Genomic DNA, 25,186 nt, shown 5'->3' on the forward strand with positions numbered 1-25,186 from the left:
AGAGATGGAGGTATAGAGAGTAAGAGAGAGAGGGGAGATGCAGAGAGAGAGGGATGGGAGATGCAGAGAGAGCGAGAGAGAGAGGGATGACGACGACAACAACAAGAGAATGAAAAGCTCATTAGTGGTGAGATCTTCTCAATGGCACATTGAGCTGGGGGTCAGTGTTGAGGTGAAGGAAGTAACCCCACCCATAACCATAGTAGGGCAGATTCCCCTCCTGTGCCAGTAGAGGGGTTGAGAGGGCAAACACCCAGCATGGCCACGGTGGCAGTAATGACCAGATCCAGTCCTGGACCCAGTCATGCAGGGAGAGGAATGGAGGATTACCCTCCACTTTCACTGGGTTTAGACAAGTCTAACCACCTGGCCAAAGAAGGGCCTACCAGGCCCCCACACACACACACACTCTCTCTCTCTCTCTGAATACGCACACACTCAAAACACACACACACACACACACACGCTCTCTCTCTCTGAACACGCACATACTCAAAACACTCTCTGAGCACACTGTATGGCTTTGAGTGTGTGCACTCAAAGCCATACAAGGCTAGGCCCTTGGGGGTCTGTGGTGTCAACAGCCATAGAAGGCTGGGGTCTCCTTGCAGGGGCCCACGTGTGTGTAGTGTGTGTGTGGTCACAGTACTGGTGCTCCAGGGGTGGCTGAGTGCCCTGTGATTCCATGGACTATAAAAAGGATAACCCACACACACACACACAGACACAGACACACACACACAACTGATGGACTCAATAACTGGGTCCTACTACAGTAGTTCACCGGGGGAGACATTGCTGGCCAAGTCCAGTGGGTCCAGGATATCTATATAAGTGTGTGCCAAAACGTTTAATGTTGCTACTCAACCAAAAGCCTTTCCAACTGACTTGTGATAACACGTCAGAACACACGCCACCGTGTCCTTAACCACAACCCAGGCCAGACCTAATATGGACACCCATTACAGCCCCAGTGGCCCAGGCTTTTGTCCCAGTTCAGCAGTGAAGCTTTCCAGTGGTTTTCCGTTCAATGCCAGGGTGTCAGGGTGTGAGAGCACTCGGCTGGGACTGGCACTCACCTGGACCCCCCCCCCCCCTCCCCTCCCCTCCTGGACCCCCCCTCCCCTCCCCCCCTCCCCTCCAGGAGCCAGGAATGACAGTGTAACATCACGGATGGACACACACACACACACACACACACACACAATAATAATATATGCCATTTAGCTGACACTTTTATTCAAAGCGACTTAAACTGCAGTGAAAGCATACATTTCAGTATATACGGTCCCAGCGGGGGATTCCGACCGACAACCTAAGCGCTGTTAGCCCCGTGCTCTACCGACTGAGCCACAGAGGGCAGTGTGTGTCCCACTCACCTTGTTCCTTTCCCTCCGTGTCACGCTCGGGGGGGCGAGTCCCTGGGGACGAGGGCGACAGAGTGGGGGGTCCCCTCGGCTCCCCGCCCTCTCCGCCTCCCTCTCCTCCCAGCACAGTCCACCTGCTTCCCCCCTCCTCCCCGTCTCCTCCCTCCGTCCGTCTGTCCTCCTGGAGGTCCCGGTACTTCTGCTCCACGTCGCTCCTGAGGAGGTCCTGGAGGACGAACTCCTCGTCCCAGTCCAGGTCGTCCCCATCCTGCTCCCGACACACACACACACACACACACACGGGCGCAGACACACACGGGCGCACACACACAGGGGCGCACACACACACACGGGCGCGCACACACACAGGCGCGCACACACACAGGGGCGCACACACACAGGGGCGCACACACACAGGGGCGCACACACACAGGGGTGCGCACACACAGGGGCACGCACACACACGGGCGCACACACACACACGGGCGCACACACACACACGGGCGCACACACACACATGCACGGGCATACACGCACGGACATGATCAGGAAGGGAAGCTTGTCACACTTGACAGCAGCACTGTGTAGGAAAAAGCTGCCCCTAGACCCTGACCTCAGGTCAGTGTTGACCACACTGTGTGTGTAACATCCAGAGATGAGTAACACAGTACGTAGAGGACTTCTCCCCATCAAACAGAGAGGTACAGAGGAAAAGCATTTGGTGCATCAGAAAATGGAAAACAAAGTGTGTGTGTGTGTGTGTGTGTGTGTGAATGTCCACTCCAGCCGCCCACTCACACTCAGTCCTCTAGTGTCCCCTATTCAACACCCTCTCCATCTGTGTGGGAAATGTTCTCGAAAAATCACAGAACTAGCTCTCTCTGTATGCTCTCTGAGCGTCGAGGAACAGGTCACATGTCTTCACATATCTATCACCAGTTCACTACAGCCCAGTGGTGTCAAACTGTACGTGTCTAAACCATCCCATCTGAAAGGTCCCTCACTCATCCATTTTCGCCTAAACCCTCTCTCCTCCATCCCTCTCTGCCTCTCCCTTCATCCCTCCATCCCTCTCCTTCATCCCTCCATCCCTCCCTCCCTCCGTCCATCCGTACATCTCACCTCTTGGTCCTCGTCGCCGTCAGGGGTCTGACAGCTGGCCTCTCGGCTGTCCTGGGGGGTCTTCAGCTGGTCCAGCTCCTCACGATACTGCTGCTTCTGGTTCTCCTGCTCTTGAACCCTGAAACACATAACACACACACACACACACACACACACACACACATACACAGATTACAACCCTAAAGTCAATCACACAAGGTCACTAAAAAAGCCTGTCAGCCCTGGCAGACTAACCCAGTCCTCTCTCTAACAGCACTCTGCCAGCGTGTGGCCAGACGGTCAATAACACACTGTACTGTACCCAATCCTCAGGCCCATGCAGTGTCCCATGGCTCGGCTCCTAGTTCCCAGTCCTAGTACTGGACAGCTGCTAGACTCCCAGTTCCAGTATGGGGAGAGAGAGAGAGAGAGAGAGAGAGAGAGAGAGAGAGAGAGAGAGAGAGAGAGAGAGAGAGAGAGAGAGAGAGAGAGAGAGAGAGAGAGAGCCCCTATCACCCAGCCCTCGTCCCAGAGTGGAGTCACAGCTGGCCTACCCAGAGAGTTCTCACAGACTGCTGTGATAACAGACTCCCTTCTGCCTTTTATCTACAGGAGGACAGCCACCTCAGGACACACACACACACGCACACGCACACACACACACACACACACACACACACACACACACGGCAGCTTAGAGACCAAACTGCCCACTGTGGACCCAAACCCACTTAGCCAGCTCGGAGGTCAAGAGGGGTTTCTTCAGCAGAGCAGAGTGAAGCAGCCGTGCATGACTGGACACTAAGTCCTGCCCTCCTGTTACTCCCTCTAGGTCCCGCCTCCTGTCACTCACACACCATAGCAGTGATCCTCCTCCATCATGGCCCTGGAGAGAGCCACAGTGGGTCCAGAGGTTTTTTGTCCCAGCCTAGTGCCGTCATCACACCTGATTGAACTAAATGGTAAATGGTAAATGGACTGCACTTATATAGCGCCTTTTTTGCTGCTCCAAAGCACTTTACAACGGCCTCTCATTCACCCATTCACACACACATTCACACACCAATGGCGGCAAGCTGCCATGCAAGGTGCTGGCCCCCTCACTGGGAGCAATTGTGGGGTTCAGTGTCTTGCCCAAGGACACTTCGACATGTGGCCAGCCAGGTCTCGAACCGCTGATCTGCCAACCTTGTGATCATTAGACGGCGACTCTACCTCCTTCCACAGCCGCCACGAGAAGAAGAAGAACTAATCAACTGATCTTCAAAACAATGACGAGCTGAATCAGGTGGGTCACTGCTGAGCTGGAGCGAAGGCCTGCAGCACTGTGGCTCTCCAGGACCAATGCTCTGTAGTGTGGTTCATTCAGGTGCACAGCATAGCACACAGACGCACACTCACCTGACTGACAGGTGCAGTATCTCTGTGCGGGACCTCCTCATGTTGCTGGCCATCTTGATGAACTCTTTCTCCAGGGAGTCGGTGTACTGGCCCAGCTGCTCCAGACCCAGGGCCCAGTCTGTCCTCCTCTGATCCAGCTCAGCCTGCACCGTCTGGGGAGAGAGAGGCACAGAGAGTCAGCCTCTCCCTGGATCTCCTCTGGCTTGGCCTCAGGCAGCACAGCACTCTCAACCGATCTCACTCCACTCACTCATGTGGAATGTTTACTACGGTCTCAGGCAGCACAGCACTCTCAACCGATCTCACTCCACTCACTCATGTGGAATGTTTACTACGGTGTACGTGTGCAGGGTGGTACAATGAGGGAGGGAGGGAGGGAGAGGGAGAGAGAGAGAGAGAGAGAAACACATGGAGAGAGAGAGAGAAACACATGGAGAGAGAGAAACACATAGAGAGAGAGAGAGAGAGAGAGAAACACACGGAGAGAGAGAGAGAGAAACACATGGAGAGAGAGAGAGAAAAAAACACATGGAGAGATATGGGAGCGAGCGAGAGAGAGATGGCTGATTCACGCTACAGCAGACTAATTGAGCAGGGCTGCATTCATGGATCGGAGCGAGAGTTATGTAACATTCTACAGTAGGTGAGGAATCTGCGGAGAAGAGAGCTGTCACGTTATGTAATCCTAAAACACCACAAGCATACAGACAGTTCTTATCAACCCAAACACTGTCTCTCTGCATCTCTCCCTCCATCCCAAGGCACAGGCAGGCGCGCACGTATACACACACACACTCACGTACGTACACACGTGCGCGCGCACACACACACACACACACACACACACTGAACTTTCCTTTGTCTGTGCTGATTTGAAAACATTAGACCCAATAGAACACTTAAAACGTGTTTGTTTGTGTCTCTGAGCGTGTGTGTGTTTGTGTTCCTCTCACCTGAAGCCAGGGGTCCCTGTTGTCCTCTGGTCCTCCATGCTCATGTATGAGACCTCTTAGTGTTGACAGGACTGAGAGACTCTCCTCTTTAAAGTCTCTCTTCTGAGGACAAAGACAGAAAGACGTACTGCATTACTTCTGCCTCACTGATGCGTTCAAGACTCCCAATGTCAGCCGTGGTTAACAAAGAGACGAATGACCCTGCAAGAGGATGTTTGCAACAAATAACACATTACACACACACAGGTACTTAAGCCTCATATTTTCACCTCATGTACAAAAGAAGAGATTTGGTGAGGCTGCATTCTCATTTTATGCACCCAAATTGTGGAATGCACTGCCAGTTTACATTAGGGATGCAACCTCAGCAAATATGTTCAAGTCAAGACTAAAAACCCATCTTTTTAATATTGCCTTTAAATGACTAAATAATTAAATTATTCATTATATAATGATTAAAGCACCAGGAGCTGCAACATTTGCAGGAAAAGCTCTATACAAATAAGTATAAAAAAAGTTATTATTATTATTATTATTATTATTATTACATTAAGATTGGTGGTAGGGTAAAATACATGAGCTAGAAGAGGATCAGATTAGATTACAAAAAATAATAATTTTCAATTCATAGTGATTCTATGGTAAAACTAGGGCACCAGATCTTTACACTACAACACAAAGCACAAATCGAAAACAAGATGTCAATGTTTTTATGAGCTGACAATGTACTGCATGCATGCATGCATGCACGAACGCACAGACACGCACGCACGCAGAAAGACAGCACATTAGTAAGTACACTCTCTGAAATGGTACAATTTGTCAGCCAAAAACATGCATGACACGTCTTTTTTCTGTATCTATACAGTACACAGACTGCTTTGAATAGAGTTATTTGTAGTATTTTAGAACTTTAGTTCAAACTAGGAACAAGTTTCATTTCCTGGAACAAGTACTGTAGACGAGTGTAAATTAGTGGAAGTACATTTCTCTCATTCGATTTGATATAATCTGGATTCATGTGACAGAAGGTAATGGATGATTAATTTGAATTAATATGATTTCATGTTAATGAAAGTTGTCCACTATCAGAAGGCATATGTAGGCTACAGTCAAGAATCATCTCTCCACTCAGAGGAATCCTCAACTTCTCACTACTTAGGTACGTGTCGAGGTGAAGAGCGGGCCGGCGCCTTGCATGGTAGTTTGCCGCCATTGGTGTGTGAATGTGTGTGTGAATGGGTGAATGAGAGGCCATTGTAAAGCGCTTTGGAATAAGACTCTATATAAGTGCAGCCCATTTGCCATTTTAGGCAAGGGTTTTGATTGACTAGTTTTGTGTAGGGCTGTCCACAATTTGTAATGCACTAAATAAGTATTATGGATTAAACACAAAGCCCAAGATACTGTACTGCACAGTCTGTGAGGACCTGCATGTGACATTGGTGTATTTACTGTACAGGGGACAGTGTAGTTAGAGCATGGAGCTAACAACACTTAGATTATGGGTTCGATTCCTACTGAGACCATATAGTATATACTGAAAAATGTACGCACTCACTGCAATGTAAGTCGCTTTGGATAAAAGCGTCAGCTAAATGGCATATTATAATGAATTCAAGCAAAATGTGTTAATCTAAATTAAGTCTGTTTTGTATGGTTACATTGCATGATGGAAAAGGGAGAGAGTGCTGCCATTTTGAAAGGTCTCCCTTGCTCTCTGTAGGGTAAATACAATAGATAGAAATAGAAAAACAACAAAGATTCCTTTTCCACTCTACACTCTTAGTAGACTACATCTGTCTCCAAAAACGATGAGTGTCTCCAGTTAGGTTTACATTCTACAGTTTATGCATAAAGTGACTTTTAAAATAAGTAATGCAGAGGTAAGGCATAAGTAATGGAGTAATGGCAGTCTGGACGACTGCCGCTTTAGTGACAAGGTAAAGAGAGGGAGGAGAGATGGGATGCTTGGGAGGACCAAACTAAGATTTTATGGATAGTAGATTCATACATTTGTTGTAGATGATTGACTATTACTACTATAAACAGCTCTCTCTCTCTCTCTCTCTCTCTCTCTCTCTCTCTCTCTCTCTCTCTCTCTCTCTCTCTCTCTCTCTCTCTCTCTCTCTCTCTCTCTCTCTCTCTCTCTCTCTCTCTCTCTCCTCTCTCTCTCTCTCTCTCTCTCTCTCTCTCTCTCTCTCTCTCTCTCTCTCTCTCTCTCTCTCTCTCTCTCTCTCTCTCTCTCTCTCTCTCTCTCTCTCTCTCTCTCACCAGTGTGTTGAGGAGGCTCTTGACGTCCATGGACATCTGGTCCTGGGTGGGCTCCTGCAGGAGCAGCAGCACCTCCCTGTCCAGAGTCTCGTCCAGGGGCGACGCGAGGTTCATGTTAGATGACAGACACTCCATACCCTGGGGAAACAAGAGGCCTGGGTTCACATAAGTCCTTTTCACACATAGTTCCCTACACCTTAACTGCTCCTCCTGAGACATCTACTGCCCCCCAGCACTGCGTCTACTGAAGACACGCGCTTTTCCCCTCTACTGTGTCCCCTAAAAACTGCATCTCTGTTTCTCCAGTGTCTAAATACTATATATATATTTATTTAAATTTTTTTTTTTTTAAAGGTTAGGTTTAGAAGAAGGTGATAGAAGGTTTTTCCTTCTAGCTTTGGAATAAGGCATCTGGTAAATGCCCAAAAATGTAAAATGTAAATGTAGTTCCCTGTAAATTACATGGAATCCCAACCGTTTCACACAAGCTAAATGCCCTGAGATTACCGTGTTGCGCCTTTTCACACGTCAATGGCATTCCCGGGTTTGCACAAGCCACAAGCTACTTGAATCACGCATTCAACTGGATGCAGAACTGGGACGTAGTAGACGTGAATTCGAAAGAGACAAGCACGTGAGACCTTATGAGGGGAAGAGCGGCAGTTGCTATGGCCTTTGTTCAGGCACAGTTAGGTGTGTGTAAATTACATACGCAATATTGATCATACCTCCGTTTTATATGTATTTATCATAACATTTTTCACATTAATTTAACAGCGAGTTAACTGGTATTATGCTTACCATTACCAAGTTTGCTCTCCAACTAAAGCAATTGATTACCGTTGATATAAACATACTATATTAGTCCAAAAGAACAGTATGGGAGAACTTGGTGATGGTAAGCATAATACGAGTTAACTCAATTAGACATATTGCTAGTAACAATAAACAGACGGAACAACGCAGCGCACACTGTATTGTCGGCCTGAGTAAGCACAGTAGAAGCGAGGGAGTGACTGGAAACGCCACTGGTGCGCACTATGTAAACATATCGCAAATGTGCAGGTAACCTAGCTAAGTAAGTAGTTAGCTAACTATGATTGGAAATTAAGTAGTATCCAGTTGTGAAATTATATTTATCACTACTTTGGCTGATGTGATGTGGGTTATCTAGCCAACTCCCTAACATCAGCAGAGCCAACCAAAAACGTTATCTTACCCCTGCAGTGGCTGAACATTTCAAAGCTTTAATGAACAGTAATCACACAACTCCCACGTTATGTGAAAACGACTTAGTAATTACCTTTAACAATAAAGTAAAAATGGCCCTAGACTCCCTGGCACCTACCAAACTAAAAAAGGTTGGAGCCAAGAGGAGAGCACCATGGCGAAACAGTGAAATCAATCTCCTAAAGAGAACATGTAGGAAAGCTGAGCGCAGATGGAGAAAGAGCAAATTACAGATTGATCAGAATATTTTTAAAGAACATCTATCTGCCTTTAACTTGGCAATGCGAAATGCTAGAAAAAAATCACTTCTCAAAGATAATATCTACAAACAAGAATAACCCCAGGGTCTTGTTCTCGACAATTGATTGCCTTGTAAACCCTGCTCCTAGAACTCTAGACGGCGCAGCCTCTGTCACCAAATGCGAGGAATTTGCAGCCCACTTCAGGGATAAGATAACAAATATTAGAATGTGTATTACTCAGGAAAGACTAGGTTTGTGTAGCACCACAGATCCGCCACCACAGAACATGACTATGAGCATGTTCACCATGATTAGTACGGAAACATTAGGTAAAATTGTGTCACAGCTTAAACCGTCTACGTGTCCTCTTGACCCTATTCCTACCACCTTTTTTAAGGACACTTTTGAATCTGTGTCTGATGACATACTAGGCATTGTAAATCACTCCCTACTTAAAGGGATATTTCCAGCGGCGCTTAAAACTGCCCTGGTTAGACCCACCCTGAAGAAAAGTAACCTAGATCCTTCTGATCCAAAAAACTGTAGACCAATATCCAATCTCACTTTTCTAAGCAAAATTTTAGAAAAGGTAGCGTATAGACAGCTTCATGAATTCTTAAGGGCTCTGCACACAGCGTGCGATTTCTGTTGCGCGTCAACATTCCATTTTGAAGTTTGAATGGAAGTCTATGAGAACATCGCATTTCAACACACACGGCCCCGATTTTAATCGCACGGCGAAAATTCGATTCCATTCATTTTGAATGGGAAAAAGCACAAATTTGACAGTGCGACAAAACTCGCACGCCGTGTGCTTTGTCCCATTCAAAATGAATGAATGGAATCGAATTTTCGCCGTGCGATTAAAATCGGGGCCGTGTGTGTTGAAATGCGATGTTCTCATAGACTTCCATTCAAACTTCAAAATGGAATGTTGACGCGCAACAGAAATCGCACGCTGTGTGCATTGGCCTTTAGTCTTAAATAATAGGTATGACCCACTTCAGTCAGGTTTCCGATCATACCACAGCACAGAAACCGCTTTGCTTAAGGTAACTAATGACCTTAGGATAAATGCAGACTCGAAAAAACTCTCGATTCTTGTACTCTTAGACTTAAGTGCAGCCTTTGATACGGTAGACCATTCCATACTTATTGAGAGACTTGAAAACTGGGTTGGCCTCTCAGGTCCGGTCTTAAACTGGTTCAGGACTTACCTGGCTGACCGAGACTACTTTGTAGCCCTTGGTGACCATAAGTCAAAAAATTATAGCACAACCTGTGGAGTTCCCCAGGGGTCCATTTTAGGACCGTTGCTTTTTAGCCTATACATGCTACCCCTCAGTTCTGTTATCAAGAAGCATAGCGTTAACTACCACAGCTATGCTGACGACACTCAGCTTTATATCTCAGTAACTCCCAACGACTACAAGATGATCGACCACCTGATAGATTGTATTGCCGATATTAATATTTGGATGACAAAACTTTCTCCAACTCAATCAAGAAAAAACAGAGGTATTGATCATTGGCGAGAAAACTGGGAGAGAGAATCATATAAATCACTTCACTGTGATGCACCCAATTACATGGTGGACATGCTCATAAGATACACACCAGTTAGACCCCTACGGTCTAGTGGCACGGAACTTTTAATGTTGCCAGAGGCTAGGACAAAGAGATTTGGAGGATCAGCTTTTAGCATATATGCTCCTAGATTGTGGAACACCCTACCTGAGGGCCTGAGGTTGTCTAAAACTCAGGACATTTTTAAGCGTGACCTCAAAACCTACTTATTCAATGTCGCCTTTTGATACTAAGGGAGACATTGGACATTATAGAACTAGGATCACTAGGCCATTACACCATACTCGTGTTTTGAGATTTGTGTTGACAGGAAAATGGACCCGGGTGCTGATGAGGCACTGTCAGCTTCAAATAGCACCTAGAGCAGTACTGGAACCGGTACAAGGGTGTACCAGGACCACCATCAGGTTGTATTGCTGTCATCTTTATTGTCTTTATTGTGTTGTTGCATCATAACTGTGCTTAAGATTCTCTTTTGGCAGGACCTGTGACCATGCTGGATGCAGAACGATGCAAATATAACACTACATTTATGGACAGTGTGTACGCCGATAATATGCAAGGAATTTTTCCTGGATACATGGTGTACAGGTTTTTGCCCTTGCTTGCTTGCTTTGTGCCGGTGGTCCTTGGCCTCCCCTTGGGGACCGCTGGGTACTGGTAGGCAAACTGGCTAGTAGTCGCTCTATTGGTAGAGGGCTGCAAGGGAATTTTTCCTGGCTACATAGTATACAGGTTTTTACTTTTGCCTGCTCGCGGCTCTGTCAGTATTGATTGATTGATTGACTGATTGACTGAACATTTTCACTGTGTGAAGCGCATTGAGTTGCATCTTGTAAGAAATGCGCTATACAAATAAAATGTGATTTGATGATTTGATTTGAAAAGTACAATGTGCCTGAGCGAATTTCCCTGTAAATCCCGTTCACACAAGCCCTAATGTGTGAATGGGGTTTAACACAGGACCAGATTGGCTGGTAGTGTCTACCAGCCAGTAAGACTGGACACGATTGGCTGACAATAAATCAAACAAACTACCACTACTGCAGATAAACAAACCATCAGTTTACATGTACCGGTACATCCCCGCCAAGCAGCCTAGCATACAATAGAATTCAATACTTCCAATCAAATGTATTTGTTTAATGGGGCGGCTGTGGCGCAGGAGGTAGAGCCGGTGTCTAATGATCGCAAGGTTGGCAGATCAGCGGTTCGAACCCCGGCTGGCCACATGTCGAAGTGTCCTTGGGCAAGTCACTGAACCCCCAAATTGCTCCCAATCTTCTTCGCCGTATGGGTAGTTGTTTTCCTCTCCACTCCACCATGCTCGGGGCCGAGGGGCTACCCTTTTACCACCCCGAGACCTGGTTGAGGGGCTCACCCGGGCTATATTTCTGGACACCCCTCCAGAAGCCACGTCATCGTCTCGTCATCTAATACCGACAGACCATGCATCCCGTTGGGTGGGTGGTACACCGGGCAGTCCAGGATAACATGGTCTGCGGTTTGGTCCTCTGCGCCACACTCGCACGACGCATTTGGGGCCAAGCCCCATCTGAGCGGAAACGCCCGACGCCAGTCCGGAGACGATTGAGCCTCACCCAGGATAGCCTTGGCAAGTCCATCCCGAGGGGCTCAGGGCCGGCGACTGGGATGTGGTCACGGAGTATGGAGGTGTTTGCCTCCCACTCCGTGCGCCACATATAATCCGCCCATCCTGCCGCACTGATGTTAAGATCTCTGCATTGCTGCCTGAGTTCCTGTGCGGCAGGCACAAATGGGTGTCTGGACTTGAGACGCCGGGAGGGCTCCGCTCTTATAGTGAGCCTATCGTGGAGCAGATGGTTATTAAGCTTCACGGCCCGGCAGGCGAGACGTGCTGTGGCTCCCATGCGGCGGAGGCCTGCGGGCTGGATGCCTGCTAGAATGGGAAGGTTGTCCACGGGGGTAGGACGCAGGCATCCTGTCACAATGCGCAAGGCTTCGTTTATAGGCGAGTCAATGAGGCGGGTGTGGGCACTGCGACACCATACTGGGGAGCAGTATTCTCTGGTTGAATAAACGAGGGCGAGGGCACCCCAGCCCGAGCCAACCAGTCGCCTCATCAACGCCACACGAGCTGTTAACTTCTTGCGCAGTGACTCGAGGTGCCGGCGAAACGTGAGTGTCCTGTCCAATGTCACGCCAAGATAGACTGGCTCAGCGGAACATGGCAGGGGAGTTCCATCTAGGTGTACTCTAAGCTCACGTTTAGCCTCCCTGTTGTTAAGGTGGAAGGCAGCCGACACCGTCTTTGCCTCGCTAAGCTTCAGTCTCCATTTCCGGAAATATGCCACTAGTGTCTGCATGTCCTGGCTCAGAATCCTCTCCACTGACTGCCAATTTCCAGCAGAGTACACCACTGCGAGGTCGTCTGCGTAGGTGTACTTCCGCGAGAGTGTGTTGGGCAGGACATAGGTGTAGATATTATAGAGGAGGGGGGCCAGAACCGATCCCTGAGGGACGCCGTTCTTGAGGCGTCGAAGCCTGCTTAGCTGTCCGCAACCAGTGGTGAGGGTAAAGCTGCGATTACGGATGAGCTCCAGGATCATTCTGACCATGTGCCTGTCCGGCAGCAAGCGGAGCAGCTTTCAGGTGAGGCCGCAATGCCATACGGTATCGTAGGCAGCCATCAGGGGCCTCATTTATAAAGCTTGCGTACTAAGGTGCCTAATCAAATTTTCCCGCAATTTTGGGATTTATAAAAACTGTGCGCACCTCTAGGCTACGCACACTGTGATCCATGCGTACGCATAGAAACTCAAGAAATGTCAACTGCGACTCCGCTGGCAGAAGGATGAAACAGGAGAAACGCTTTGAAATGGATACAATTTCCACCAACATAAATCTAAATATTACCTCACATATTATGTGAGTGCACACAAAGAATATACGTCGAGCACACTGCACATATCTTATTCTCCCTTGTCCTGTACACATCACAATGTAACCTACATATATTTTTGTTCGTATATAGATATTCATGCAAATATATTAACTTTTTATATTCATATTCATTGCACATAGCGCAAGGCTGGACAAGTTGAGCACCGTTCCCGATTCACTGTTCCCGAGTGCTCAGTGGGTAACGTCCCGATAAGTCCAATGATCGCAATATCCATACATTGAAGAACATGAACAAGCCCACTAGACAATTGACTATCATCCCCAAGCACACCCCATCTATACGGACTACGAACATTTTAAGACACTTTATTACTGAGCTATCTATTATTACTAATTGCACCACCAGTGTATCTTGTCTTACTTGTCTTACTTAATCTGTAATTATTAAACAATACTTGGATGTTATGACATGTATTATCATGAATAGTAAGGTGAACAGTAGGACGAATCACGTTTAAACTGACTCCGTTGTTGAAGCAGTCTGGAACATAGATATTATATAGACGAGAGAAGAGAGTTTCGTCGTACGCAAAGCAAGAACATTTGGATTCTGATTTTTAAAAGGCACACCGCACGCGGACGCACGCAAGTGGAATTTGCGGGCCACTCTTCCCACACCTGCTTCCCTTTATCCCAATCAACCCTAATTAAATGTTGCGCACGGGAACAAGCGTCTCGCCCCACCCTTTTTAACACCCATGCTTTGCCTATTATTGGTCAGTGAAATGCCCGTCAGAAGGCGGAAAAAAATTCACCCACTCAATTTCTGCGCAGTAGTTCCGCTTAACGAACACATGAAACTCTCGTATAATATCTATGTTCCAGACTGTATCGACAACGTGTTCACCTTATTATTTATGATAATACATTTCATAACATTCAAGTATTGTTTAATAATTACAGATTCAATTACTTAAAAAGTAAATATATTTGCATGAATATCAATATGATATGTACAGTAAAGATATATGTATATTATAGTGTGACGCGTACGTATTTCTTATGTCGGTGGAAATGGTATCCATTTCAAAGCGTTTCTCCTCTTTCATCCTTCTGCCAGCGGAGTCGCAGTTGCTCATTTCTCCAGTTTCTATGCGTACGCATGGGTCCCAGTGTGCTTAGAGGTGCGCACAGTTTCACGCCAAGTTCCTTTTTTATAAATCCCAAATTTGCGGGAAAATTTACATACGCATGTACGTACGCAAGTCACAGAATCAATCAATCAGATTCTAACCTCTCCATCATGGGCAAGACCAAAAAGTTGTATAAGGACGTCAGGGACAATATTGTAGACCTGCACAAGGCTGGAATGGGCTACAAGACCATCAGCAAGCAGCTTGTTGAGAAGGAGACAACTGTTGTGCGATTATTAGAAAATGACAGAAAGACAAAATAACCATCCCAAAATAACCAACCCAATGCATCTGCGTTTCCTTGTCTTAGTACTTCTCAATGACAATAAGGTTGAATCTAATCTAATCTAAAAGAGAAATTATTTAGTATAATAACTACAAAGCGAGGTATCTGTTTTTGCAAAACAACCTCTCAAATGTTGTAGTATAATCGGGAATCATATTTAATTGGATCTGTAATTATTATACATATTATACCAATACTTGGATGTTATGACATTATCATAAATAATAAGGTAAACAGTAGGACGAATCACGTTTAAACTGATTCCGTTGTCGATGCAGTCTGGAACATGGTCTGGCGAGAACGTTCATTGCGCGGAAATTGACTGAAAAGTATTTTTTTTCTGCATTCTGTCGGGCGTTTGACTGACCATTTATATGCAACGTTTGCAGGAAAAGTGCTATAGAAATAAAAAGTTATTATTATTATAGGCAACTATGGGCGTCAAAAAGGGTGGGACAAGACGCTCGTTCACGTGTGCAACAGAGTTGATTGGAAGCAGGTGCGGAACTTGCAAATTCCACTGGCGTGCGCACCGTTTTATAAATCCGAATGTTGGTGACGTAAATGTTTTTTTTTTTTTGCTTTGCAAAGGTGCGTAGGTACGCAAAGCGTAGGTACGCAAAGCTTTATAAATGAGGCCCCAGGTCTATAAAGACGGCCCTGGCCTTCTTTTTTGCCGAAAAGCAATCCTCGATGTCTTGAGTCATCAAGGTGACTTGATCTACGGTCGACCTCCCGCGTCGGAACCCGGCCTGCTCACGTGGGAGCAGCGGGTCGACAATTGGTTCGATGCGGGCGTAGATGAGGCGCTCGAGGATCTTGAAGGGGATGCATAACAGAGAGATGGGACGGTAACTCTTAGGTTTAGGGATCGGGACAACTAGGGCGCTTCGCCAGATTTTGGGGATCTTGAGTTGGCGCAAACAGGAAGTGAGGAACGCTCTCAGCCAGGACTTCAAGGCGGGTGCGGCATGGAGAACAAGCTCCGGGCAGATGGAATCAGGCCCCGGAGCTTTCCCTGGCTTTAGATGTTCCCAATGAGCGGACACCTTGCATGGTAGCTTGCCGCCATTGTTGTGTGAATGGGTGAATGAGAGGCCATTGTAAAGCGCTTTGGAATAAGGCGCTATATAAGTCAGTCCATTTACCATTTAATGCTTTTTACATGTGGCAAATGTCTCAAAGAGCTTTACAATAAGAACAATACTAAACAATATAAACCAATAAAAATAACACCAACAATATGAACTAAACACAGAACCATAAACCACCCAAAAAGCAAGCCAAGAAAAACAAAAAAAACTCACCAGAGGGGATAAAAACATAGGGCACAGATGAACGCAGCGTCCGATAGACAGCCCACAGACAACAGCCACAGTACCTTACGCAAACCGTGTTTTTATGGTACAGTGAGTGTGTGATGAGAGCACTTGCGCATGTGTTTTCCGAGGGAAAAGTAGGTTAAGCGTGTAGTTAATGAAGTAGTCATTGGTTGAGTGCGGTACATCAGCGTAGAGCGAAGTGGCTCTAATTTAGTGTGGGTGACAGAGGTGGGCGAGTGGACCGAAACAGAGATTGAGTGGGTGTGGAACAGCGAGTACGGAAAGGAAGGGAGTGGGCGGAGGAGAGGAGAATGGGAGGATGAGTGTAGAGGAGAGCGTACCTCCAGAGGGTTCTGTGCTAGAGCCAGTTCTGTCTGCAGAGAGCCTGAGCTGGTCTGGTTCAACCTGTACGCCACAGAGAGGGACAGACCCGCACTGCAGGAGAGAGGGATGGGTGGAGGGAGGGAGGGAGAGAGACACAGAGAGAGAGAGAGAGATGGGGAGAATGAGAGATGGGGAGAAAGAGAGAGAGAGATGAGAAAAAAGTCATGTCATCGAAAGTCATCTGTCTTGTGACATTGTGACATACTTTCAGTCATTCATCAGAGGACGTGGTTACATATCAAATAAGAGGAAGAGACAGAGAACACACACACACACACACACACACACACAGGGAGAGTGAAAGAGAGAGAGCGAGCGAGCGAAAGAGAGAGAGCGAGCGAGCGAGCGACAGAGAGAGAGAGAGACAGAAAGAAGTGGGTGAGAGAAGGACAAGAGCAGCGCACACATCCGCCGACTACAACACAACACCTCAGGGCAGAACCAGGAAGTCAAACAGTATGAAGACAACAACAACAACAACAACAACAGCCACCGTAGGAGCTGACCTGAAGCCAAAGATGTGCAGTACACGATTAATGATGTCTACTCACGCTGCCACGTCTGGCTGCATCATGTGGATCTGGTTCTCCAGCTTGGTCTTATCTGCTCTCAGAAGCTGTCAACAACAACAACAACAATAACAGCAGTAGGCACCGACATGGTTAGATAACACCACGCAATCGCACAATGTTGAACTGAATTACTTCACTACTGAATGAAAGAGATGAAAGTGAGAGACAGGATTCCTACAAGTTTCAACAAGTAAAACTTTTTAGACCTTTTTTAGACCTCTTTGAATGGAATTTTTGACCTATTCCCGACACCATATGATAGCTTTTTGTCATCCTCAAGGTGATTTTAGGGATTTTGAAATGAGGGATTTTACTGCCAGACAAAAAAGTCTGAAGGATAATTAATATAAAATAAATAAGTCCCATAATTACTCAAAAGTAAATGTATTAACATTAACAGTAAACTGTAGAAAGTCACTTCAACATGAAGAGAACAAAGTGCACAAAAGCTTGCTTGCAGGACAAGCTAATCTCATCTTTAAGACCCATCACCTCGTTCTTTAGACCGATTTTCCAAAATCCCTTGCATTTAAGACCTTTTTAGGTCAAACAATCGGATTGCTGGATTTGAGACTTTAAGGCTTTTTAAGACCCGCACGGGAAACCTGGAGAGAGATGTGCATAGTGATCTCTGGGTTTAGGGTGAACAGGGATCAACAGAGGTGGGACATTCCATTCAGACGCTGCTGACACACTCACCTCTGTGACCGCAGAGTATTCCACCACGGTACCCCTCAGCTCCTCCACCTGCCTGTTCCTCTGTGGAGGGACCACATTCACATTTTGGGCATTTAGGAGACGCATTTATCCAATGTGACTTACAACCAATACATTGACTAAGTAGGTGAATCATCTATCCATCAGTCATAGTAATCTATGCTTGGGCCAGGGGCAGTCATAATGCTAGAAGACAGAATTTTTATTTTTATTTTTTTACAGTAGAGAAACTGTACAGGGGGGTAGAGGGGATGTAGAGGTCTCAGGAGGGACAGTTATGGCAGACGATAGGGGCGACAACACAAATCAACAACATACAAACAGCTCTACGCAAAGTCTACGGCACCATGAATATATCGACTGATTCCCATTCCTTCCGTCACGTACCTTAGACAACCTTTATTCCCATCGATTATACATTCACTTCCTCCTCGGGGTGACTTCTACACTACTGCATGGGATTGTAATGGGGATGCGAGGTCAAAAGGACGAATCGATGAATGATTTAAGCTCTCTGGAGCAGATCAAACGCCAGAGATCAAAAGAGCTTCCCCTACTGACGCCTGGGTGTTTACTGACCTTTGGGAGCAGTCTGTCTGTCAGGGGCTTTTACTTACGGCCGTGTTGTCAAAGAGAGCATAATGCGAGAGGGAGAAGCTACTCTAGATGGGTTCTGTTGGGATCATGCTGTAGTTGTTAGGAACTGACCTCCAGTATGACAGAGTCTTTTTCACTCATGACGCCATCAAAGGAGTGGATCTGAACCTGCGGGGGGGGGGGGGGGGGGGAGAGAGAGTAGAGGTTCACAGTGGTTCATCCACAACACACACAGAACATCTCAATGACCTCACCAGGAGCTCAGCGCTGAGGTGAGGTTACACACCCACCCACCCTCACACTCACACCCACCCACCCACACACCCCCACACCCACACACACCTGGAGATCAGCATTGATGTCACACAACTCCATCATCCTCTTCTGTAGTTCATCCATCTCCATGGTGACCTTGATGTTCTGGTGACATATGGAGGGAGAGAGAAAGAAAGAGGAGAAGGAAATCCGTTACCATAAGGTTTGCACTCCTCAATGATGTCTTCAAACAGTAAACAAGATGCACTAAACAACAACTCGCATTTCCTTTAAACCAGGCTGCTCTCAAGACTGCCTGCCTTTCCACCGGCTTTAGTGAGTATCTTAAGCATAAGCACAGTTGTATATTAGGAAGAGTGGTGCCAATGAGCTTCAAATAGTTCCTAATAGCTGTCATACATGTTCCTGGTACAGACTTCTTGGTGTACCCAATATTGGTCTTTTATTGGTCTATATGTAAGTGGGCGGCACTAACACGACTTCAGACTGGAGCAAAATAGGGAGAAGATTATAGTCTGTTACCTCTTCCTGAAGAGAGGCAATTTTAGCAATGAGACCCTGGTTCTCCCGCTCCTGGGAAGGGAAAAGGACAATGTCAACTTCAACCACCGGATATACCAGTCTTCACCACACACACCCACACCCATGTCAGTCAGACAGTAAAGTTAACCAGAGCTAAAAACCTGTCCATCAGTGAGTCAGTCTGTTGGGTTAGTCGTCATAGTAAATATAATGAATTTGTGATTTGAAAGTCAATTAAATGATTTGCTGATTTGATGCCATTGAATTGTCCTGATAAAGACTACAGGATGAAACATGTTTTCTCTTACAGTAATTATCCATTTTCCCTCCTAGAGTTGCCTTTTCAGTTCAATTTGCTCCTCAATTCAGACACCTTGGTTGGAGAGGTAGGTAGAGGGCGGCTGTGGCGCAGGAGGTAGAGCCGGCGTCTATGCGCATGAGCGGAAGGTGAACAGACAAACTTGAGTTTGGTCTGAGAAAGTTTGCAAGCGAGTTTGGCAAAACAATCGAACATTAAACCATCTACATTTAAGTGAGTTTTGGTTTTGAGTACCCCGACAGCTTCGTGCTGATCGGGGGCTTCTAAGGACGGACGACATGGCAACAAACACAGCGAACGGAATGGACGACGATGAAAGCAACACGGATAAACGGTACGACGCGAGCCTGACGGTGGAGGTGGGACTGGAGCATGGAAGCAATATCACGGTGATGGAAATGCTGAGAGGAATAAAGGAGGTGTGTGGAAATGTGGAGGGCTGTCGGTCGAAGGGAGACAGAAAATACGAGATCACGCTGGCATCGAGGAGAGGGAAGGACAAGCTCACGGACGGATTCATGATCAAAGACGTGAGAATAATGGGAAAGGACTTGGCAGTGGATGAGATGGTGGTCTCATTTTTGAATCTCCCGGTTTATTTGAAGGACGACGTGATCAGGTACAGGCTGGAGTCGTGGGGGGTGAGAGCGGTGTCACCGATCAAGAGAAGGACGTGGCCGGGAACGGACATAGCAGACGGGACCCGATACATGAAGGTGAAGTTCACAGAAGAGGTGAGGTCTTTGCCGTACTCAACGAAGTTTGAGACCCTGGTTGGAGTGGATCACTTTAGGGTGATTCACGATAAGCAAGTAAGGGTGTGTAGGCTGTGCATTAAGCCAGGACATGTAATACGAGAATGCCCGGAGTTCGTGTGCTTTAAATGCAACAAACAAGGACATTATGCACGTGAATGCATTGGAAGGAGATATGATGGAGGAGAGAGAGTGAGCAGTGATGAGGAGGAGGAGGAGAAGGAGGTGGACGAAGAAGAGGAGATGGAGGGAGAGGAGGAGGAAGAGGTGGAGACACAAGGAGAAGGTGGGGAAAGGAGCCATGAAGACGTGACGGAGGGAGGAGGACAAGCTGAGGTGGTGGAGGAGACCCAGTTGGAGCCGGAAGTGGAGGGAGGAGCGGAGGGGCCTGGTCCGGTGGAAGTGGAGGGTAAAGAGAGAGAGGAGATTGGATCCAGCCTCGACAACGCAGTAAGGGATGGAGAAATGGATGAGGCAGGGCCTTCAACAGAGGGCGTGGGGAAAAGAAAAGGTTCAGATGAAGGACTATGCGGATGTACAGAGGGTGAGGACAAGATCGGGAAGGGGTGCAAAAACACGAGGGAAGAAGACCAAGGTAGGAAAATGACATGGCGGTGTATGTGTTCCTTTTTTTGTGTGTCTTGACTATGGTCAGGGTTGTTGCTGTCAACACAAATGGACTCAGGGATAGGAAGAAGATGGAGCTTGTGTTGGCAGCATACAGGGAGGAAATTATATGCATCCAAGAGACGCATTGGACAGAGGACATAATGGAGGAGGTAAGAAGGAGGTGGAATGGACAAGTTTATGTGAGCAATGGAACAGTGTATGCTTGTGGGGTGGCTATTTTGGTAAAGAATGGGGTGGTGAACAATGTAAGGAACATAATGAAGGACAATGAGGGAAGAGTGGTGGGAGTGGGGTTTGAATATCAAGGGATTGAGTATGCACTGTATTGTATATATGCACCAAATGTGGACAAATATAGAAAAGTTTTTTTTGAATCTTTGAAAGAGAAATGTGTTGGGAATTGTATTATGGTTCGGGATTATAATGTGGTGGTGGATAGGTTAGATGTAACAAGGGGGGTGAAATTTAGGAATGATCCGTCACGCCCAGTATTGTTAGAAATGATGCGCACAAGAGGAATGGTGGATATATGGAGGGAGGGGCACCCTGATGCACAGGTTTTTTCAAGGAGACAAATGGTGATGGGGGTTTTGAGACAATCAAGGATCGATTTGTGTTTAGTGAAGAGGGAGGTGAGGCACCTGGTTGGAAAGGTTGAGTATCGGTTTATGGCCTTTAGTGACCACGATGCTCAGTCTTTCCAGCTAGGTGCGGGGAACGTAGGGGGAAGAGAAGGGACATGGTGCTTTAATGCAAGTTTACTTAAAGATATATGTTTTGGGGTGATAGTAAGAGATTGTGTGAGTGTTGCTATGGAAGACCAGATGTATGAGAGTGATGTGTGTGTATGGTGGGAAGGGATGAAGGATAAATTAAAAGCTATAATAATAGCATTCGCAAAACGGAGAGGGAAAGAGAGGGTGAGGGAGGAAAGGGATTTGCAGAAAAGGTTAGTAATAGAACAGGAGAGAGTTGATAATATTCCAGGGCATGATTTAACAGAGTATTTGAGGGTGAGGGAAGATTTGAGGGAGTTAGAGAAGAGAAAGTGTGAAGGTGCTTTAGTAAGGAGTAGAGCAAGGTATGTGGTTGAGGGGGAAAGGAGTACAGCATTCTTTTTAGGTTTAGAGAAGAGACAGAAAGAGAAAGGGAAAATTAAGGAATTAGAGAATGATAAAGGTGAAATAATAACAGACTTAGTGGGAATAATGGATACTGTGCAGTCATTTTATACAGACCTATATACATCTGGGGGTGTGAATGAGGAATGTATGAATAAAGTATTAGAAGCAGTGGAAGCTAGGGTGACAGAAGAAGAAGGGAAAATGTGTGATGCAGATCTAAGGGGGAGGTTAAGACAGCCATCATGGGGTTAAACCCAAATAAGAGTCCGGGTTCGGATGGGTTGACGGCTGAATTTTATAAAGCATTTGTTGATATCCTGGCCCCTATATTGTGCAGAGTGTATACGTGTATGGGGAATAAAAGGGTGGTTCCGGACTCTATGGGCTTGGGGGTGCTCACTTTATTGTAAGGGTAAAGGGGACAGGAACAAATTACAGAATTATAGAGCATTATCATTACTTAATTGTGATTATAAAACCATAGCAAAAGTATTAGCTAATAGATTGAATAAAGTAATGAAAAACATGATTGCACCTACCCAGGCCTATGGAGTCCCAGGGAGGGATGTGGCAGAGAATATGTGCACATTAAGGGATGTTGTGAAGGACATGAGGGAGGAAGGGGGTTTATTGTTATCTTTGGATTTAAATAAGGCTTTTGACAGGGTGGAACATGTTTTTTTTATTGAAAAAAATGGAACATTTTAGGATTGGGATTTATGAGGGATTGGATTGAATTGTTATATAAGAATGCTAGAAGTAAAGTAAAGATAGATGGATTATTGACTGACTCCTTCCCTTTGGGTAGATCAATAAGACAAGGGTGTCCACTGTCAGCATTGCTATATAGCATATCTGTGGAGCCATTGGCAGCTTATATTAAGCAGGAGAAAGAAATTAAGGGAATAAATATGCCGGGGGGAGGAGTTAGCATAATCCATCAATATGCAGATGACACGACATGTACTGTCAGGGATGTAAATAGTGTGAACAAAATAATGGGGTGTGTAAACATATATGGAAAGGCTTCTGGTGCAAAAGTGAATGTTGACAAGTCTGAAATGTTGTGTATAGGGGGAGTGAATACAGACAATTGTGTTTTTGATTTGAAAATTATAAAGGGGATGATAAAAGTGTTGGGGATAAACTGAAGGGAAAAGTTGTAATTGTTAATGCACTGTTAATGTCAAAATATGTTTATGTATTAGGTGTATTGAATGTACCAGAGTGGGTTCTAAAAGAAACCAGGATGTTAGTGTCAGATTTTTTGTGGAGAGGAAAGGGGGTTAAAATAGCGTATGATGTATTAGTAGCAGATTATGATAAAGGAGGGTTGAAACTGGTAGATTTGGAGGTAAAGATGAGGGCAATGAGAGTCAGAACAGTCAAAAGGTTTTTGTATGGGGAGGAAGGACATGGATGGAAAGGATACTTTAGGGAATGGGTACATAGATGTGGGGGGGGTGGGGATTATGGGTTGTTGATGTGCTTTAAAGCACGGATGTATGATAGGGTGCCGGAATTCTATAAAGAGGTGTTTAAAGCCTGGGGTAGGATATGAGTGTGAGAAGAGAGGGGAGATACTAAATGTTCCAGTTTTATTGAACCCGGTAATAAGAAGAGAGGGGAAAATGTTAGAGTCTAGGAGTTTTTGGAGGGTAGGACTGATTAGAGTAAGGGATTTTAGGTATGAGGTAGTGCCAGGGTTCCTATCAGAGCAGGCAATTATAGAAGTTGTTAGGGAAACAGATGAGGAGATGAGAAGGGGAGAAATAGTGAGCATGTATAATAAAATAAAGCAGAGTATACCAGGGGAGAGGGTGAGGAGGTTAGATAGGGAGTTAAGAGGGAAGGAGCAAACAGAGTTACCTAGGTTAAGACTAGGGAAAGGGGAAACAGTGCGGGACTTCTCAGCTGTTAAGGTGAAGAGTGCTACTGGGCACTGTTGGAGAGCAGAGTGAAGGAGCCTGCGGCAGAGAAGGTGTTCCCAGGATTGGAGGTGAAGAACATATGGAGGAATTTATTTTTAAAATATAATAGTTTAGAATGTACACATTTTGATTTTAATTAATTTATTTTGCCATTTAGCAGACGCTTTTATCCAAAGCGACTTACAATTACGAATTACAGGGACATTCCCCCTGGAGTAACTGAGGGCTAAGTGCCTTACCCAAGGGCACACTAGTAGTGGTGTGGCTTCAGGCGGGATTTGAACTCACAACCTTCCGATCCCAAGTCCAACTCACTATCCACTAGACCACCACTAGACCAGCTAGACAGCTTTCTGCTGTTGCTACAAAATATGCCCAGCAAATCTTAGTTGTTTTAACTAGCTCTCTGTATGGTATTTTATGCTCAGGCATAACAGGGTTTATACTAAGGTGGTGTTGCATCAGGTAGACAGAACAGTTTCGAGGGAGTGTGATGTGTGTGGGATACAGGATGAGAACTTAATGCATATGCTTTTTGAATGTAGAGAAATGAAGGGATTCGAAGAAAGGTTGAAAGGACTAGTGAAGAAGCATTGGGGGGTGGAGGTGGTGGGGATGCAGGAGTGGAGGAGGATGGTGGTTTTTGGGGTGGAGGGAAAGAGGAGGGGAGTGAATATATGGTGTTTAAATTATGTATCACAGGCTAGGTATGCAATTTATTTGAGGAGAAATTTAGCAAGATTTGAGGGAAAGTGGATAACACTGTTGAAAGTCTTTGAGGGATTGGTCAGGAAGAATGTGGGACTGTTGCACAAGACAGGGCAAAAAGATTTTGAGAAGTTGTTTATTAGGGATTGTGGGTTTATAAGGGTGGGGGTGGATGGAGGGTTGGAGTTTGATTTAGATTTTTGAAGATGTTTTTTGTTTTTATAGTTGCATTCATTTGTTATTGATTTACGTTAAAGGGTTATTTTGGTTATGAAGGACTGACTGAATAATAGATGGATTTATCTCATACCAAAATGGTATGGGTGTGTTTTGTTCTATTTATTGGGTTTTTAATTTATTTTATTTGAATTAGAATACAATGAAGGCTATAAAATTAACATGTATGAATATGTATAGCTATGATTGTATTTAAAAGAATATTTTTATAATAAAAGATAAAAAAAAGAAATAAAAAAAAAAAGAGCCGCTGTCTAATGATTGCAAGGTTGGCAGATCGGCAGTTTGAGCCCCGGCTGGCCACATGTCGAAGTGTCCTTGGGCAAGACACTGAACCCCAAATTGCTCCCAGTGAGCGGGCCGGCGCCTTGCATGGTAGCTTGCCGCCATTGGTGTGTGAATGTGTGTGTGAATGGGTGAATGAGAGGCTATTGTGAAGCGCTTTGGATAAAGGTGCTATATAAGTGCAGTCCATAGGTAGTGACAGAGTTCCTTTCCTGTTGCACTGAATTTAAGTTTCTCCTGAATGACCTGAATAGGCTATGCACACTCTCTTCCACATTCCGACTCTG

General features: G+C 45.9%; 1 protein-coding gene across 1 annotated transcript in view; it reads right to left on the reverse strand.

Annotated features, from left to right (window-relative positions):
* Window positions 1-25,186, reverse strand: part of lrmp (lymphoid-restricted membrane protein) — a gene marked incomplete at both ends in the record, with an annotated part of 45,896 nt that overhangs the window by 14,658 nt on the left and 6,052 nt on the right. The window contains 11 exons of the mRNA XM_080538323.1: window positions 1,380-1,635; window positions 2,490-2,607; window positions 3,870-4,021; window positions 4,823-4,924; window positions 7,097-7,234; window positions 16,184-16,277; window positions 16,778-16,842; window positions 17,498-17,557; window positions 18,224-18,280; window positions 18,455-18,532; window positions 18,911-18,961. Of these exons, the coding sequence (XP_080394449.1) occupies window positions 1,380-1,635; window positions 2,490-2,607; window positions 3,870-4,021; window positions 4,823-4,924; window positions 7,097-7,234; window positions 16,184-16,277; window positions 16,778-16,842; window positions 17,498-17,557; window positions 18,224-18,280; window positions 18,455-18,532; window positions 18,911-18,961 (1,171 nt within the window). The remainder of the gene's footprint in view (window positions 1-1,379; window positions 1,636-2,489; window positions 2,608-3,869; window positions 4,022-4,822; window positions 4,925-7,096; window positions 7,235-16,183; window positions 16,278-16,777; window positions 16,843-17,497; window positions 17,558-18,223; window positions 18,281-18,454; window positions 18,533-18,910; window positions 18,962-25,186) is intronic.

The sequence above is a fragment of the Nansenia antarctica genome (genome assembly GCF_963989245.1).
Source record: "Nansenia antarctica genome assembly, chromosome: 8".
NCBI classification, from domain to species: domain Eukaryota; kingdom Metazoa; phylum Chordata; class Actinopteri; order Argentiniformes; family Microstomatidae; genus Nansenia; species Nansenia antarctica.